Source organism: Chelonia mydas, chromosome 7 (genome assembly GCF_015237465.2).
Source record: "Chelonia mydas isolate rCheMyd1 chromosome 7, rCheMyd1.pri.v2, whole genome shotgun sequence".
Taxonomy (NCBI): domain Eukaryota; kingdom Metazoa; phylum Chordata; order Testudines; family Cheloniidae; genus Chelonia; species Chelonia mydas.
The window spans coordinates 101,185,221-101,204,603 of record NC_057853.1 but is presented as its reverse complement, the minus strand read 5'-3'; the positions used below and the strand labels follow the sequence as shown (position 1 = coordinate 101,204,603).

The 19,383-nt window shown below is 42.5% G+C and overlaps 1 protein-coding gene and 1 long non-coding RNA gene across 3 annotated transcripts in view; one reads left to right on the top strand and one right to left on the bottom strand.

The window, feature by feature from the left end:
• Positions 1-1,082, bottom strand: part of ADAM12 (ADAM metallopeptidase domain 12) — a 341,603-nt gene extending 340,521 nt beyond the window's left edge. The window contains exon 1 of the mRNA XM_007053046.4: positions 961-1,082. Coding sequence (XP_007053108.2) covers positions 961-1,078 — 118 coding nt within the window. The 5' untranslated portion in view covers positions 1,079-1,082. The remainder of the gene's footprint in view (positions 1-960) is intronic.
• The window catches only part of LOC114018882, a 36,620-nt gene continuing 17,403 nt past the window's right edge, over positions 167-19,383 (top strand). The window contains exons 1-2 of one of the 2 annotated variants that reach the window (XR_006292130.1): positions 167-692; positions 3,122-3,178. This is a non-coding gene — a long non-coding RNA (uncharacterized LOC114018882). Of the gene's footprint in view, positions 693-1,082; positions 3,179-19,383 lie in introns of those variants that run through there. The other variant, XR_006292129.1, reaches the window with a different exon arrangement.

Here is a 19,383-nt window from a genome sequence, read left to right as displayed (position 1 = left end):
TTTGTAAAAAGAAAAGGAGTACTTGTGGCACCTTAGAGAGTAACAAATTTATTTGAGCATAAGCTTTCGTGAGCTACAGCTCACTTCATCGGATGCAGGTCTGCATTTCAAGTTGCTAGGACAATGTAAATGAGGTGAGGTTTCAAAGCAATCTCGAGTGTAATTGGTATCTCGTTGAAACACATAGCAAAATCCTTCATTCCTAAGAAACTAGAGAAACTTTAGAAAAAGGTCTCCCATGCTCCTTCAACCCCAAATGGGTGAGACTAGGTCTGATTTGTGCAATGAGCGGACAGATTTTGTCGAGGCAAAACTCGAAAGTAAAGACAACTTTTGTATGGTGTGTGTCCCTCCGTCCCCTGCATCAGCAACGAGAATCGCCTGCCACATTGCCCCGGCTGAGGGGGGGTGCGGGGGGTCGGGAGGAGGCATGAGAAGCGTCAGTGCAATGCAAGCTTGGGTACTTTGCGGCTGGAGAGCTGGCGCTGCAGCTAAGCGGGCAGCAATCCTCCAGCCCGGCTCAGTGGGCTGCAATGAGCAGCCGACGCAGCGTGAATGCTTTCACTCCCAGGCGACAGCTAACTCCCCCTTACACGCAAACACAGCGGCACAACCAGAGCGAAAGAGGAGCCGGGGAGGCTGGGGAACGCGGTGCGGCTGAGCTGGATTTGCAGAGCAGATGGGACGGCATGGTAACTGGAAGAGGAGGGCTGCAACGTTTGCAAAGCAGCCAGGAGAGGAGGGGAAGTTTGTTTGTTCTTTTTTTGTTTTTGTTTTTGGGGAGGGGGGAAGAGAAATGCAAATATGCAGAAGCCCCAGGGTGGTGGGGAAAAGCCAAGGGAAACTCTGCTTCTTTCTAACCGCGTCGGCGCGGGTGAAGGGGTCCAAACTTGGCCATATGCTGGCTTGTGACCTGGCAGTGTGTGTGTGTGTATATATATAAAAGCATAATCAACTTACCTTGAGCCCTGGATGATGCTATAAAGAACCAGCTTAGGCTCAGCAGCAGCATGAATATCTGGGCTGGGGGGTGAGGAGGAGGGAAGCGCCGCTGCTCTGCATGGAGACGCTTTGACATCTTAGCCCAGACTGAAAGAGACAAACTTTCATCAGCTAGGTCTGGAGAATAGCACCATAATATACAGTTACAGAGAGGAGCGAGCTGGGACTCAGGATGTGAGAGATTTCCTGCATGCAGTTAACTCCCAAACCCCTCCTGCTCCTGCATGGACTGCTGATGAGCTGAGCTTTGCTTTTATATATATAAATAACAAAAAAAAAAAAAAGTTGTTTGGGGTTTGGCTTTTTTTTTTTTTTTTTTTTTTGGCAAGAACTATCTGTTGACCGTTGCAATAAATGAGCAGACTGTCCGTGTTGGCTAGCAGGAGGCACTAAAGATCGTTGGTGAAAGAAGGCAGGCCTGCCTGGGAAATCTGCCCCTTGCCAACATTTACAGTTCTCATTACAATGGAACAAATTATTGTCCTCCTGCCTCGCCTCAGGGCGTCTCCGCGGGGTCCTACAGCCCTCCACTCCCGCTGTGCACACGGTAACAGTTACTCTGTTGAGGAGAGGTTACTCAGGCACGGTGGTATGTTCCTGAAAAGACACATCATCCCCCATTCGCAGACCTGCCAAGTCTCCTTCAGTTGGAAGGAGGCTCCCTCCTGTAGGATTAATTTTAAGGTTGGCTTTAAAGTCTCCCCCTCTTTTGCTGGAGTGATTGGTCTATGTGTTAGAAGTCTCCCCCCTCTAGTGATAAGTGATCTGGATGAAGCTTCTCCCTGCTCCCGGAGGGTTGTATAGTGTGTGTGCTAGTGATTTCTGTTACACACAGGGTAGTGGTGGCTTATTCTGAAAAACAACTTGAATGTGTAATAAGAACAGAGAAATTCTTTATTGGTTTCATAATATTGTAGGTTATTTCTGATGCTCAGGGCTGTTACTTTACAGTGTTTAAAAGATTAACAAACAAAATTGTTTTGTTGTTTTTTTAAAAAGATATCTTCCTCATTCACATTGTCAACAGTTGTCTGGGAAACAAACAAAAAAAACCCACAGTACATTATGCCCATCAAACCCCTGGCCTGCCACTGAAATACATATAAATGCAGCAATGGATGCATCTTAGGGCTTCTCCCAGGGAAGGGAGAAAGAAAGGCCCCGATCCTGGAAACACAAAGCTGCCTGCATTTTACACACACAGTTCTATTGAAATCAGGGGGAATACTCATAGGCATAAAGTAACTTGTATGTGTCAGGCCCTAATTCTGCAACTTTTTCCACTCAAGATTCTTCTTCCATGGAACAATTTTCAGGATTAGGGCCTAAGCTTGGGCCTTTGCCAACAAAAAACAAAGACAAAACCACACTCACAAACCACACGGAGCTGTGCAAATTTGAATTTGTAAATAGTGACTGTTCTAAGGCAGGGGTTCCCAACCTTTTGCTTTTGAGCCCCCGCCCCTCTCCCCGACATGCTATAAAAAGTCCATGGCCCCCTGTGGTATAATAACTGCTTTTCTACATATAAAAGCCAGGGCCTGCCTTAGGAGATAGCAAGCCGGCCAATTGGCTGGGGAGCACTGCAAAGCTAAGTTGCTCAGGCTTCAGCCCTAAGTGGTGCAGCTTTAGCTTTCTGCCCTGGGCCCTAGTGAGTCTAATATTGGCCATGCTTTGCAGACCCCCTGAACCCTGCTCACAGCCTCCCCACCCCCCCCCAGGGGACTCCGCACTCCTGGTTGAGAGCCACTCTTCTTGAGGGTTTAAAGACAGTAGTTACATCATGAAGTAGGGGGACCAGATAGCAACTATGAAAAAACGGGACAGGGGGTGGGGGGCAGTAGGCACCTATATAATAAAAAGTCCACAAAAATGGGACTGTCCCTTTAAAAACAGGACATCTGGTCACCCTACCATGAAGGGTATCTTCAGATCACATATGGGTTTGAAAGATTTATACATTCTGACTTGGAATTGGATAGGACAAATCCTTTTCGCCTCCTGCCTCTCCTCAGACTTAAGATATTCCCCCACCTCCACCAAAAGGTGTCAAAACATTCTCAGAACTCTGTTTCTCTCATTTCTCAGAGTTTTGATTTGTATTTCTCACCCCCACTAGAAAATTCTATGAATTGAGCTCTGTGGAGGACACACAGACAAGGAGAGCGTCTGAGAGGTGAGCAAGGATATGTTTCTGATAAAATTTCACCAAATGGTAATATGGTTTCATTTTGTCCATTTCTTCCTTTTGTGCAGGTGAAATCTGGATAAGTTTTAGATGAATCTAAACTGTATGTCTTTAATGGATACCTTATTCCAAGTTATACAGCTAGATAAACCCCTTTGGGCAGAGTCTCTCATTTTTGTGTACTGTACAGCACAAAGCACACTGAATGAGTTAAACCCAATAAGAGCAAAACAATTTTTTGAATTTGCAAATGATCACACTCCAGAATAGCCAGATTTTGTCTGGAAGCTGCTATCCAAAATACAGGTCATCTCTAATGTAGAATGATTCATGCAGGGTTGTTTAAATGAAGTAGTAATTGTGAGAAAATGTATCCTAAAAACAGAGAAAACTTCTGAATGGAAATAACTCATTCTCTACCCTGCCTACATACAACTATAGTTCTCAGGCAGGTGTTATGATTTTCCAGTATAACTTTAAATTGGTTTATGCTAGGATTATTCCTGATCCCACAGATCTGTTTTTTGGAACAGTTAAGTGTCAAGGTGTAAGGTTGCCAGTGCTCATTTTTATTGACCCACATAATTTCAACTTTTTAATTTTAAAATCTAGTCAGTGATGCCACTGACTTTTTTTGAAGGGGTGATTTATTGTATGTATCCCAATACCTTCAACATGAAGGTTAAAAACAATCACCCGTTTGTGTCCAAAGAGCCAGAAGATTCTTCAGTAATGCCCCTTGATAACACCCAACTAAGTCAGGAGAGGCTGTCGCTCTTCTGGCCTTTGAAGGTCTATTTTCTTAAAACATAGGGTAAAAAATTAAAAAGCAACGAATGCTTTTAGACAGCTCCTCTTTATGCTCATGTAGACTACTGGCAATGCATTTCAATGTTGTGATTTGTATTAATTAAGTATTCACCAGTTGCCCTATTTTTTGTTAATTCACCAAGTCTGCCGGGGGGGGGTGAGGAGGGGGAAGAGACCTGTGGATTTGCCCCTTCCCCCCCCCCGCCCAAAGCACACAAATGAGGGAACTGAGAATACTATCATTCCTGTCCTACTACTTGGAATATATAATTCAAGTTATTTTCATGGGGTTTAAAGTGAATCTATTAACAGAGTTTTTATCACCAAGGAATCCAGAGTGCTTTGTTAACCATCTCGGGGTAGAGGACAGCGGCAAACTCTCAAAAATGCGGGACATACAATTCTGGCCAAAGATCTAAAACAAAACTCTCATTCATTAAAAACAAACTCATTACTGACCACGTAAAACGAAACAACCCTTGATTTCTTAAGGACTCATACTAAAAAACCCTCTTGCAATAAATTTTATGAAACTTAACTTATCTACCTTAGATGAATGAAAGAGTGAGTTGCTCCTGCAGCAAATCAAACTGCTGTTGCTAGGCGCCCTGGATATTTCAAAGGTAGGCCCTGGTCCTGCAGATTTTTCCATATAAGCAAATGCCTGGCTAGTCATTTTTTTAATTTTTAAAAATCTTATCCACTTAAAGGTATCAGTGTTTTTTCTTGTTTGTGATCCTTTATCAGTCATGTTTTATTCTCTCACCCCGATTTTACTCTCACCCCCTTCCCCCCACCCATTTTTGCCCCCCTTGCTTCCAATACTACTTATGTTTGGGACCCACACCCCCTTCTATCTGGGGCACATGATATCCTGTGACAGTAGCAGCTCTTCAGGCAACTGCTACTTGTGCAGCCCCTTGGTTTTCTCCTCCTGACAGTTGGGCCACTACTTCTCTTGTGCTGTGAGAAGGGGGAGGGAAGAAGAAGAGACAAAAGGTAGGTAGCTGGTCTCCATGGCGTGTGGTAACATGACACTAACCTGCATTAACAAAATCACTAACTCACAACTGAACTGACAATTCAGCCTCATTTGGTGTCAAGCCTCAGATAGCTGCCCTGTCTCACTGGTATAATATGGACATGCTTGGATGGAATCTTCTAGACTGGTGTGACATTTTGACCCACCTGAGAGGCACTGTGAGCTAGAAAAAACAAAAACAGTGAAGGCTTAAGGGTCAAACGCTTCTGAGAGGTAATCTTGGCTCTGTTTTGGAAAAAATCATGGAACAGGTCCTCAAGGAAACCATTTTGAAGCACTTGGAGGAGAGGAAGGTGATCAGGAACAGTCAACATGGATTCATCAAGGGCAAGTCATGCATGACCAACCTGACTGCCTTCTATGATGAGATAACTGGCTCTGTGGATATGGGAAAAGCGGTGGACATGATATATCTTGACTTGAGCAAGGCTTTTGATATGGTCTCCCACAGTATACTTGCCAGCAAGTTAAAAAAAAAAAAATGGATTGGATGAATGGACTATAAGGTGGATAGAAAGCTAGCTAGATTGTAAGGTTCAATGGGTAGTGCTCAATGGCTCAATGTCTAGTTGGCAGCCAGTATCAAGCAGAGTGCCCCAGGGGTCGGTTTTGTTCAACATCTTTATTAATGATCTGGATGATGGGATGGATTGCACCTTCAGCAAGTTCACAGATGACACTAAGCTGGGGGGAGAGGTAGATACACTGGAGGGTAGGGATAGGGTCCAGAGTGACCTAGACAAATTGGAGGATTGGGCCAAAAGAAATCTGATGAGGTTCAACAAGGACAAGTGCAGAGTCCTGCACTTAGGACAGAAGAATCCCATGCACCGCTACAGGGTGGGGACCGACTGGCTAAGCAGCAGTTCTGTAGAAAAGGACCTGGGGATTACAGTGGACCAGAAGCTGGATATAAGTCAGTAGTGCGCCCTTGTTGCCAAGAAGGCTAACAGCACACTGGGCTGCAGTAGTAAAAGTATTGCCAGCAGATCGAGGGAAGTGATTAGTCCCCTCTATTCGGCACTGGTGATGCCATATCTGGAGTACTGCATCCAGTTTTGCGCCCTCCACTACAGAAATGATGTGGGCAAACTGGAGACAGTTCAGCAGAGGGCAACGAAAATGATCGGGGGCTGGGGCACATGCCTTACAAGGCAAGGCGGAGGGAACTGGGCTTGTTCAATCTGCAGAAAAGAAGAGTGGGGTGGGGGTGGGGGATTTGATAGCAGCTTTTAACTACCTGAAGTGGGGTTCCAAAGAGGATGGAGCTCGGCTGTTCTCAGTGGTGACAGATGACAGAACAAGGAGCAATGGTCTCAAGTTCAGTGTGGGAGATCTAGATTGGATATTAGGAAACACTATTTCACTAGGAGGGTGGTAAAGCACTGGAATGTGTTACCTAAGGAGGTGGTGGAACCTCCATGCTTAGAGGTTTTTAAGGCCCAGCTTGAGAAAGCCCAGGCTGGGATGATTTAGTTGGTGTTGATCCTGCTTTGAGCAGGGGGTTGGACTAGATGACCTCCTGAGATCTCTTCCAACCCTAATCTTATATGATTGGGCAAGTCCCCTCACTTCCTGACCTCAATCTCCACAATCTGTAAATTGGAGACGAATTCTTCCTCACAGAATTTTGAGAGAGTTCATTAGTTAACATCTGTACAGCACTTCAAAAAGGCTAAATCCGATATAAGTGCTTAGTATCATAACTTATTTCCATTAATGCATTGGGGCCAGGAAAGTGTGCTTTGTTCTCCAGCTTCCCAACCACCTCTTACTGTATTGCATGGAACTGCCTATTACTGTATCAAATGAAAATTGACAGAGCTTTAGCGTCCTCTGCTTTCAGATAAATTTGTTTTTAAATAAACACAGCTGCTAAAATATTTCTGAGTGCAGTGTTAAACCTGTGAAAGAGGGTTTGTTTGTGGAATTAGTCCCTGTTCCTTGGCCTGGGCCTGATCTCTTTACTGAAAGAGAACTTAGGGTGATTGAGTGAAAACTTTGCCCAAGGAAGGTGTGCACTGTCACTATGACTGATTAATATACCAGTAGTTGAAAATAAGGCACAATGAAAAAATAAGCAGCACATCAGCTGTAACAGCAGGAATCTGAGAGGTTAAGAGATGCTTGTAACAACAGGGAGTATTACATTCAAGCCACAAGAACACCACATGCTGTCATTCACAGCTGTAGACAACCTGCCTGTGCCAGACAAGCATGTCCAGGGGACACTTGGTCTGAAATTTTGTTCACGTATCAGTATAGGTCCACTTTGATTACCAGAATCCAAGCTAATTGAAATGCTTGGTTATCCAAAAGTTTGCATGTATTATTTTATAATAAATGCAACATGTCTGTATGTTCAGAAGCAGAAAAGGTAGATTTGAGAGTAGGCAGCAGAAAGATGCTAAGTGTGGCAGAAGTCACCCAAAGACAAGCATGGCCTAAAGAAAGCAGTGCACAAGGAATAGGTTATACTCATTAAGTGCTGTGATATCCTTAGATGGAAGGCACTAAAATGACTAGATCAAGCCTTACAACATCTGTGCAGTAGACAAGTATTATGCCCATTTGACAGATGAGGAGAGTGAGAAAGAGAGGGATTAAAATGACTTTTCCAGGGTCACAAGGAAGAAAAACTGATGCAGACAGGATTCAGAATTAGAAAAAGAAAAAAAAAAAGTTTCTTGCAAGCTGACACTCTCATCATAGAGCTCTCCTCCACCATTGCAGCTGCTAAATAACACCCTTCTTATCTATTGCAAACAACACCATTTCTGAAGTTTCTCCAGTAGGCAATGAAGAAGGACTATGAAATTAGGATATTTGCTTCCTTTGTAGAGTGCTTTACGATCTGCTGATGAAAAGCATTGTGTCAGAGCTAGGCAATATTATACATTGAGTCATGTTGGTCGACCTCTCCACGGAATTGGATATAGTCACCTGTGGAATCTGTGCATCTCATCACAGATATATGGCAAGAGTTAGCACAATTGTGCTTGAGATAGTGTCAATCATTCTTCTAAGGCTACACCCAAAGAGTCTTGATGACACTAACTCCTCGGCCTCCAGAGCGCCCACCTGTGGGGTCCTACAGGAATTCATCATCCTCTCCTGCATTCCGCTCAACATCTGTGCAAAGCCACTAAGGTGGATTGTGAAACATTGACAGCAATATATAGGTGGTACCCAGCCCTACATCCCCTTCACATCAGATGGAAATGGACACCTGGGAAATGGTTCTACGTGTCTGGCTGAGATCAGCAACTGGAATAAGGGCGGCTGGCTGAACCTGGATTCCAGAAAGACAAAGGTTTCTGGTGGAGAGATGGCACCTCCATAATAATACCCAACTCTTGTGTAGCATTTTTCATTCATAGATTTCAAACCACTTCACAAAAGGTAGTCAGTATCATCATCCCTAGTTTACAGATGGGGAAAAAGGACACACAGGGAGAGAAGTGACTAGCCCAAGGTTATAACACTGTCTTCCACTGAGGATGCTCTCAGATCATTAAGGATCATACATAGACTTTGTTCTCCTAGATCCTCAACTTCTTCTAAATACCCGTAACAGCCCAAGGGACAAAAAAATACCGCTGCCCATTTGTGTTTGGCAAGGAGTCCACATCCGCTCTTCTCACATTTTGACTGTTTCCGCAGGCATCTGTGTATTCATGGCCTAAAGGATTGATGATTAAGATTCTCTGTATTTTGGAATGAAATGCTTGTCCTTTATATAAAGCTTGACTCAATTCAGAACTCAAGACAATGAGATCATGTCTCCCTCTCTTCATTGGCTCCCTATGGAATCAGGGATCCGTCAGATTGTTTTGCAATGTGTAGAATGTAAGTACAGTGGTAAGTGTCACATTGTTCTAGAAATAATGTGAAAAGGAGGGTGCAGGTGGGTTTGTGGTGTCTGAAAAAGACTATTAGAAACAGGACATGTCCCTGTACCTAAGTAGACTTGCTAACCCCTATATGCCTCATCACACAATGTTTATACATAAATAAAAGGAAATTAAGTTTCCCTGAATAATGCTGATATATGTACAAATAGGATGCTCACCTTATGAATGATTTCAGTAGAAAACTCTCTCTCTGGGCTCACTTTTCAATGAAGTTGGTTGGATTTTCACTAGTATAACACAGTAGAATTTTATTCTCCAAGCCTTTATTGAACCTTTGCCTCAAATCTTCTTGCACTTTCCCCACATTGGTTACAGCATTCTTCACTGCCTATCGTAAAAGGACATCAAATTGAAAGTCATATTTCTGTGTAAAAATTTTGAACTTTCTACATTTACAAGTAACAGCTGTGAATACTGGAACTGGAGGAAGTAAATGTTGTCTCTGTTTATTGACAACACTTGATTTAATTTTTAATGATCCCCTTCCTACCATGATCTCTGCACAAGCAGGCCTCTGCGCCCATATAGATGCCCTTTAGCTTCAACAGGGTTGCGTGAGCACAGGGGGCTGCCTGCATGGAGTTCATTTAACAATTAGGGCATTATTCAGTTTCTCCAATGCTGCAAACATTTATAATCAAGGTGGCAAAAAAATTAACAATTTTTCTCAGGAATGTAGGAAAATTCAGACATTGTTTAAAGGGTGCTCAATCAAACTAGATTTTTGTAGTCTGGGAATTTCAAAAACTTGAAGTTGATAATTAAAGGGACACTAACACAAATGCATTTCACTCCACTGGCAACTATATTTCCTTTTCAGACATGTATAGCAGGGGTTTGAATTAATTGAGTCACAAATGTATGTCGTTCTAAAAGTTATGCTGTAGGTCTAACAGGAATTAATAGAAGGAACAATATTACACAGGAGGTTACACTGATCTCAATGATCTCTTCTTGCCTTATGATCTATGAATTATGCATGTGTTTGTCGTTATTGTAAAAAGCCTTGCTACTCCCAAGAGATCCTATATGATTAATATTTTCTTCAAGTCTCTAATGAATTTATTGTGCCAAATTCACATTCACTACTAGACATTGTATGTCCTCAACATTAGTGTGACTGGACTGTTAAGTATTTAAAAAAACCACCCGATTATTATTGTGGGGTTTTGTTTTTTTTTAGGAGACAACAGCATTCTCAGCTTCAGAGGGGAAATGTGCCAGGCCATAGTTTCTTATTAAAAGCATAAAGCACTGTAAAATTATTTTCACATATAAATAAAACAGAGCCATCCTGAAGTTATTTATGCATTTATAACAAAATGAGATGCAGCAATTTTAATCTTTTAGCAGCAGCCTGTCTCAAAGCTAAGGCTTACTCTGAAAGAATAAACACCTTTCATTAAACAGGTTTCAGAGTAACAGCCGTGTTAGTCTGTATTCGTAAAAAGAAAAGGAGTACTTGTGGCACCTTAGAGACTAACCAGTTTATTTGAGCATGAGCTTTCGTGAGCTACAGCTCACTTCATCGGATGCATAGCATATCGTGGAAACTGCTCTTCTGCAGTTTCCACGATATGCTATGCATCCGATGAAGTGAGCTGTAGCTCACGAAAGCTCATGCTCAAATAAACTGGTTAGTCTCTAAGGTGCCACAAGTACTCCTTTTCTTTCATTAAACAGCACTTATAAGTTGCTACCAAGCATAATTTCAAATCAGAACAGCCAGGACATGAGGTATAGCTCTTATAATACCTCATTCCCATCCCCCACTCCCCAAAAAAGTTGTTGAGCTTGATACTTCTTGCCTTTTCTCTAGGCTAACTCACCTTTAGGTATGAGGCAACACAATAAGCTTAATTTCTTAAAGCAGTTCTGATAAAGCTCTGTATGTTACCTAACAGGGAGGATACGTTAGAATTGTTATAGCTAAATGGAACAGAACCAGAGTCTGAGAAACTGAAGAGAGAGTTTGCAGGAAACTATATTCTAACATAAGCAAACAAATAAACCCACCTCACTAGGACTTCAAAGCTATTTAAAACCAAAACAAAAAGACACCATCAGTTTTTCATATAATTAAAACATAAATCCAAACCTCACAAAATCTCCAACCACATCCTTTTCTTGTCGCATAAACCCTCACTCATAAAAAAAAAAAAAAAAACACAGACATAAACAAGCCAGCACTTTTACCTCTAAAATTCTCTGCCACAGCCCCTAAACAACAACTCCTTTCTCTTCTCTATTACAGCAACCCAGTCTCTTAATACAATTCTGAGCCTAACTAGTTTCAGCTGCACCTAATCACTTCCCTGCTGAGAATTCTTCCTTGAGAAGACTGAAAAGCCCTGTGGGGATTTGACTCTCCCCTCTCTCCCAGCCCTGTAAAAAGCCCCAGTTTAGTAGTGCCTCTTGCTAGGAGCACTCATGGGAGAGGGTGTATTGTAACTCCACAGTCCCTTGGCAAAGGTATCAAAAGATGCATACTCCTTCCTTGTCACAGTATCACTTTTACTCCAAGGAATTGGGTATTTTATCATTCTCACAAGCTTAGCTACCAGCAGTGTAAGCGTGGAATCTTGGAGCCATTTCCCCCATCAAGTTCTCACACTGTCTCTGTTGCCCTGTTCCACCTGGATACTTCTAACTACTGGACTTTAAAACTTTAAATCACTGATGATCCTTCAAGTATAGCTCTCAATTTCATTATGTACAGAATTAAAATCTTTGAAATATCACTTCCCTTCCTCTTCCAGCCTCTTGTGAAAAAGCAACAGATTTGTTTCAAAACATTTATACTGTCTTCTGTTTTAATATCCTGCTACACATCTGTATATTTATCTCCATAAATCTTTTGTCTCTCAAAGCCTATAAGCTGTCTCAATAAAATACTTATATGCTTCTCTAAATTCCCATCATTTTTTTCCTGTACTGCCATTTTCTTAATCAAATCTGTTATAATAATTGATGGACTCTCTTTTCAGCACAGTAGCCATGACATATGAGATACTGGGTAAATTCTGTCTCATCAGATTTGTCACAGTATTCTGGAAAATTGTTTGTTGCTTTGTATAACTTTATACTCTCTCAGACCTGTCCCTCTATTATACTGATGAGGGAAGACTGGTTTGCAGGAAGGAAAAAAAATTGTGATTGCTTTGTCCATCAACCTGCTACAAGACTATATTTAGAAAAAAATCCAAAGGGCTATGTTTTGGCCAGAGAATCATGGGTTTTGACCCACCTACCTGTTCCTTTCTCTTTGCAGCTCCTTCCCCTCCAGTCAATCAAACAAACAAATCAGACCCACCTGAAGAGTTGCTAGTTATCCTCCTACAGGAAAAGGAGAGCCAGAGAACAGCACAGCGTGAACCCTATTTTGCTTGCTGGAAGAGAGAGAACTGGGAGTTGTTAGGACAGGAAGTTAAGGAGGACACAGCATTGAACTGGCCCTGTTTCTAGAGTGGGCTGTTGCAGACAATAGGGTTATGCAATAGCTCACCTCCCCCAGCCCTGGTCACAATCTTCTCTGCCATGCAAAAGTCTGGCTTTAGTCCCCGCCTGCTGTAGATTAGCTCCTCCTCTGTCCTATACCAAACTACCACTGCTAAAGAAAGCAGTGACTCCCCCAAACCAAGGTTCTGTGGAGAAATGGGCTGGACCCTGAATGGATCAGGCCTGTCAATTTGTCTTCATCTGTTTTCTACTCTGTTTTCACACCAGTGCACTAATGTGGATTTTAAAACATGCAAGAATTATTTCCAACTCACACTATTAGTCCAAAACCAGGATCCCAAGTGTGTTTCCTCGACCTAGCCCCAGGGCTTTTGCAGCTTCTCCACTGCCTCCTTGGTTCCCTCAGTGCTTTGTTCCACCCCAGTGCTTTTCTGTCCTGGGATGGAGAAGCCCATGAAACTTGTTGCCACGGGTCAGGAACAGACTGTACTCACCACATAGTACCCCACTGGGGCAGCAGTGCCTGGTGGATAAAGCACTGGATTGTTACTCAGGAGTCCTGGGTTCTATGCCCACCTCTGTCATTGGATTGCTGGGAGACCTTAGACAAGTCACAGCATTGCCCTGTGCCTCAGTTTCCCTATCTGTAAAATGGGGATAATAAGGCTGACCTTCTTGGTAAAGTGCTTTGAGATCTATAGATGAAAAAAGGCTATAAGAACTAGATATTATTATTTACTTTTATTAGACTGGCAGGGCAACAAATGTGCAGTTTGAGCCTATTGGGGTGCTGGGGAGAAGCACTTTAAATTTTCCTATCCACTTGACAGAAGCCTACCTATCTAGAGGGAGGATGTTCTTCTCCAGGAGTCCTTTATTCAGACATTTCACTTTCAGATGCTTGCTGGTCCCCAAATAAGTAAGTCTCCTTATTTGACACCATTTAAAATTTTTTTTTAATTTTCCTTCCTTTAATCAGACTTTAAAAATTAACACTTTTAGTCTCTGTTATTTCCACTTTAATGTTACTGTGTCTCTGATGATTTAAATAAAATTATTTTTTTTAAAGCTTTCCCAGGATAAGAGACAGTAGTATTAAGCCAGGGCAAAAGTATAATTAAATCAGATTTTTTTTCTACTGTGCTCGTGTAATCCTCTGCAGTGTACAATCAGAAAGCAATACAATAATTCATAAGATGACCAAAAATTGGGACAATGAACAATGTTTTTCTAAAAATATTAAATCCCCTAGAGAAATTTGTCACTATAATGAAAAAGAAGAAATTACCCCTCATGCAGTACTCAGTAAAAAGCATTGCTGTGTATGTGATGTGAGTGTTAAGAAAAATGTCTGTATCTCCGGTTAGGGATGAAATGAAGAGTAGGGTATCATTGTTTTTATTATTGGTGGTATTAGTGGTTTCCTGATGATTACTATCTGAATCAAACCTTTCTCTCACATCCTTCAGACCATAGACAAAGCAAGTGAAATATGCGAAACTAAAAGCTGGAAAGTAAAAAGTTGGCTTTTTTGTAACATCAGCTGATAATATTTGATAGAACATTTAACCCATAATTGTATATCTTCCATGCGCTTTAACATATGCCATTATATAATTACATTTAAGACCAGCTAGTCCTCAGAATTATATTTTTACACAGTAACATACAAAAATTATATATGTGCTCTGAGTAGCATTACAAGTTAAGTATGTATTTGGCAACACTTTACACTAAGTGGGTATTCATTACTAATTCCTTTCGTATGCATTGTAATAACATTAGTCATGAAGAACTAATGTGGATATAATATTTAAATACTGGTTTATTTCTTTGTAAATCGTCAGCAGAGAACACACTGGTAATTCCCTTTCACTGACATCTTTGGAAGGCTGTAAAACCTCCCTGACATCAGTGGGAGGGTGGTAAGAATATCCTGTATTTTTAACACGAGTGAAAGGGTAATACCTTTTTAGTGATATCAGGCACAATACAATTTCAATTATTTCAGTGCACTAAAAAGTCTAAAAGGTAAGAACAGCAAAGCCAAATGTGAAATAAAGCTATAAAATTGCAACTTTCTCCCCATTCTTTGTCCGTGTGGTTATTTCTTAAGCATGGACTTCAAAATAAATCTTCAGAGCTTTTCTCTTAAAAAGCATTACATATCATTACAACATTAGAGGGCCTAAGAAAGAATATAAGACTAAAATTCATTCAACAGACACATTGCCATTTTGTACTAGAGCTCGCTAAAGTGAATTGTAGCATTGTATTAAATCCAGGGCCATTTATTAGCATCTCTGTAATATGTGAATGCATATGAATTATTTTTTAATTTCACATTAATGTCCAGTTGTTGTAAAATGTTGACAATAAAAGAATTGTAAAATATATAAAAGATGAAGTTTCTTCATATAAATGTGTCTTTTAATTTATAAACTGAAAAAGGCCTCTGTAATTAGTGGATTCATTTTTTCTTGTTCCTATAAAGGAAACAGTGATATCAACAAGTAATTTATTTTGCTTCTCTAGTTACAGTAAAAGCTGTGTTATTCGTCACTTTACCAACCGGAAAGCTCTAGAAACTGGCATTTCTGATCTCTCCCAATATAAATCTTCAATAGGGTTGCCAGGTGTGTCTGGCTTTCGACTGGAACGCCCGGTCAAAAAGGGACCCTGGCAGCTCTTGTCAGCACCACTGACCGGGCCATTAAAAGTCCAGTTGGCACGGCCAGTGGGAGCTGCAGGGGTGGCGCCTGTGAGCGGAGGCAGTGCACAGAGCCACCTGACTGCACCTCTGCCTAGGAGCAGCAGAAACATGTCACCGCTTGCATGGAGCTGCCTGAGGTGAGCGCTGCCCAGATCTGGCACCCCAAAACCCTTCCTGCACCCCAACCCCCTACTCCAAGCCCCCTCTCCCAAACCCCCTCCTGCACCCAAACTCCCTCCCAGAGCTTGTGCCCCGCACCCCCTCTCACACCCAAACTCCCTCCCTATATTCGTAAGTATAACTCTTAGTTCACTGGAATTTTTGACTAACCCCCCATTCCACCAACATGCCAGATAACAAAGCTTTTACTACACTAACCTTAGAACAATTCTGTTTAGTGTTTTATATTGCATGTACAATGAGCACATTGGTACATTTACTTCTTCTTTTCTCATTCATCATCTGCTAGACAGATGATACACATCATTATCTGATTTTGTAGGATATCGAAAATGGATATCGAGCAATTTTACCTCCTACAGCTTTGGTAAAGAGCCAAACAGAACTAGTGAAAAAGAGATTCAAGATTCTTGAGAAATAGGATTTGTTTTTCCTCCAAAATAGAACAAGAGATGGTTCCACTTGGTATACTTCTTTCAACAGCCTTGTCATAGCCAAGCAGATGTGAGCTGGAGGCTGGAGTCATGATCTCCTAAAACACGGAATATTTCCAGTAGGTTTGGTTGGTAAAGGATTTTCACTTACAAAATGGAATCAAATATTATTCTATTGTCAGCTAGTAGTGCTGCCATGACAGACAACCAAAATAGGCTTTTCTCTTTTAGAAAGAATGTCAAGGCTATACAAAAAGGCAAGGTTGTGTTATGAAGCGAAATCCTATCTTCTCTTATGCACCATACTCTAAAAATATTTTGCAGGACTCATTGAACAATTATTTCAATATTAAATATGTATATTCTCCCATCAATATGAAGGATATTTGTACAGGTGACACTCTTTGGGCTAAATCATACTCTTAGGGACATGGATGCACTGAGATGTCACTGAGAGCAGAATTTGGCCTGGTAACACTAACCAGGAGTAGTGGCATGTGACAATCCCTTGCCCATCAGGAAAATAGTCCTGTAGGGCCAAATTTCAGAATTATAGGGTCAGAAGGAACTACAAGGGTCATCTAGTCTAACCTCCTGTCAAGATGCAGAATTTGTTGCATCTAAAACTATCCAAGACAGATGGCTATCCAGCCTCCTTTTGAAAACCTCCAGTGAACAAGCTTTCACAACCTCCTGAGGCGGTCTGTTCTATTGTGCTATCGTTCTTACAGTTAGGAAGTTTTTCATGAGATTTAATCTAAATCTGCTATGCTGTAGTTTGAACCTGTTGCTGCTTGTCCTGCCCTCTGTGGCAAAAGAGAACAACTTTACTCTATCTTTTTTTATGGCAGCCTTTCAAGTATTTGAAGACTGCTATCATGTCCCCACTTAATCTCCTCTTTTTCCAAACTAAACATCCCCAGTTCCTTCAGCCTTTGCTCATATGACTTTCATTCCATCCCTTTGATCATCTTTGTTGCTTGCCTCTGGATCCTTTCCAGTTTCTCTACATCCTTTCTGTACATTAGTGACCAAAATTGGACACAGTACTCCAGCTGAGGCCTAACGAGTGCTGAATAGAGCAGTACTATCACCTCCCATGACTTGCATGCTATGCCTCTGTTAAGGCAACCTAAAATTGCATTTGCTTTTTTTGCAACAGCATTGCATTGCTGACTCATGTTGAGGCTGTGATCCACCACAACTCCCAGATCCTTCTCAGCAGTGCTGCTGCCAAGCCAGTTTGCCGCCATTCTGTATTTGTGCATTTGGTTTTTCTTCCTTAAGTGTAGCTCCTTACATTTGTCTTTGTTGAATTTAATTTTGTTGTCTATAGCCCAGTTCTCCAATTTATCAAGATTCCTCTGAATTTTAGCTCTATTCTCCACAGTATTGGCAACCCCACCCTAGCTTTATCTCATTTGAAAACTTGATCAGTATCCTCTCTATACCTATATCCAGGTCATTAATAAAGATGTTAAACACCACCAGACATAGAACAGCTCCCTGTGGAACCCCACTTGAGACCTCCCTCCAATCCGAAATCATTCCATTAATAGTTACTCTTTGTTTGCAGTTGTTTAACCAATTATGTATCCACTCATTGGTAGCTCTGTCAAGCCCGCATTTCTCCAGCTTACTTATCAGAATGGCCAATGGGACTGTGTCAAAAGCCTTGCTGAAGTCCAGGTATACTATGTCTACCGCATTCCCCCATCCACCAAATCAGTTACCCTGTCAAAGAAGGAAATCAAGCTGATTTGGCATGATTTGTTCTTGGTAAATCCATGCTGGCTGCTAGTGATCACCCCTTCATCCTCCAGGTATTCACAAATTGAATGTTTTATTCATTGCTCTAGTAGCTTCCCAGGTATGGAAGTCAGGCTGACTAGTCTGTAGTTCCCCAGCTCCTCCTTTCCCCCCTTTTTAAAGATGGGCACTATGGTAGCTCTTCTCCAGTCTTTTGGGACCTCTCATGTCATCCATGAGTTTGTAAATATTATTGCCAGAGACTCTGAGATTTCTTCAGCACCCTTAGGTGAATAGCATCCAGTCCCGCTGATTTGAATTCATTCAAATTGGTCAGAAGATCTCTGACATGTTTTTTACTTATCCCAATCTGCATCCCTTCCCCTTTATTGTCGATGGTAACTTCACCAGTCATCCAGTTATATGTTATTTTTTGTGAGAAGACTGAAGCAAAGAAGAATTGAGCCGTTCTGCCTTCCTACCATCCTCTGTTACCAGTTCACCTTCTCCATTGAGCTGACCCACAACATCCTTGATCTTTCTTTTTGTCTGACATATTTGAAGAACCTAGGGTTGCCAACCCAGTTTTGCCAGGAGTCTCCCAGAATCAGGCCTTATTTCCCGGAGGCTACTGCAGCCAAACCAGGAGATTTTGGACGCTAACAGTCTAGCAGCCCAGTGGAGCTAAGGCAGACTTCCTGCCTACCCTTGCCCGTGCACCATCCCTGCGGCCCCTGTGGGGGGGACCAAGGAATCTCCGTGAGCTTCCCCCGCCCTGAGCGCCGCCTCCACAGCTCCCATTAGCCAGGAACTGCAGCCAATGGGAGCTGTGGAGGCTGTGCCTGTGGGCAGGGACAGTGTGCGGCACTCCCTCGCCCCTCCCCCCCACCTAGGAACCGGTGCCAGTCGCTTTTGGGAGCCACCCAAGGTAAGCACCACCCGCCCTCACCCTCTTCTGCACCCCAACCCCCTGCACCCAAACTCCCTCCCAGAGCCCACACCCCCTCCTGCACTCCAACCACCTGCCCCAGGCTCAACCCGGAGCCCCCTCCCACACTCAAACTCCATCCCAAAGCCCCTCCTGCACCCCAACCCCCTTCCCTGGGCTTATTCCAGAGCCACCTTCTACACTCCGAATCCCTCAGCCCCAACCTCCAGCCCACACTGCAACCTCCTACCCCAGTCTGGTGAAAGTGTATGAGGGTAGGGGAGAACGAGAGGTGGAGGGAGGGGAACTGGAGTGAGCGGGGACAGGGCCTGGGAGAAGGGGCAGGGCAGGGGCAGGGCTAGGGTGTTTGGGTTTGTGCCATTAGAAAGTTGGCAACCCTAAAGGAACCCCTTCATCTTGTCTCTAACATTTCTTGCCAGCTGTAACTCATTCCATGCCATGGCTTTCCTGATTTTGTCCCCACACACTCACGCTATTCCCATGTATACTTCCTTGGTGACATGCTCCTCCTTTCATTTCCTGTATGTATCCCTTTTGTTTTTTAGATAGCTAAAAAGCTTTTTGTGCAGACACATTGGCCTCCTGTGGCTCTTCTTATCTTTCTTTTATGTCGGAATAGCATGATGTAGAGCCTATAGCATTACATCTTTTAAGAACTGCCAGTCCCCTTCTACTCCTTTTTTCCCTAATTGGTCTTTCCGTGGGCCGTTGCCTACTATTTCTCTGAGCCAGTTGAAATCTGCCTTTCTGAAGTGCGGTGTCCTTGTTTTGCTGTTCTCATGTCCTCCTTTCCACTGGATCTTTAATTCTATCAGATTATGATGATTTCCTCCCAAGTTCCCAACTACCTTTATATTTGCAACTAATTCATCCCTGTTGATCAAAGCCAGATCCAAAGTGGATGACCCTATAGTTGTTTCCTCAACTTTCTCAATCAGCTCCC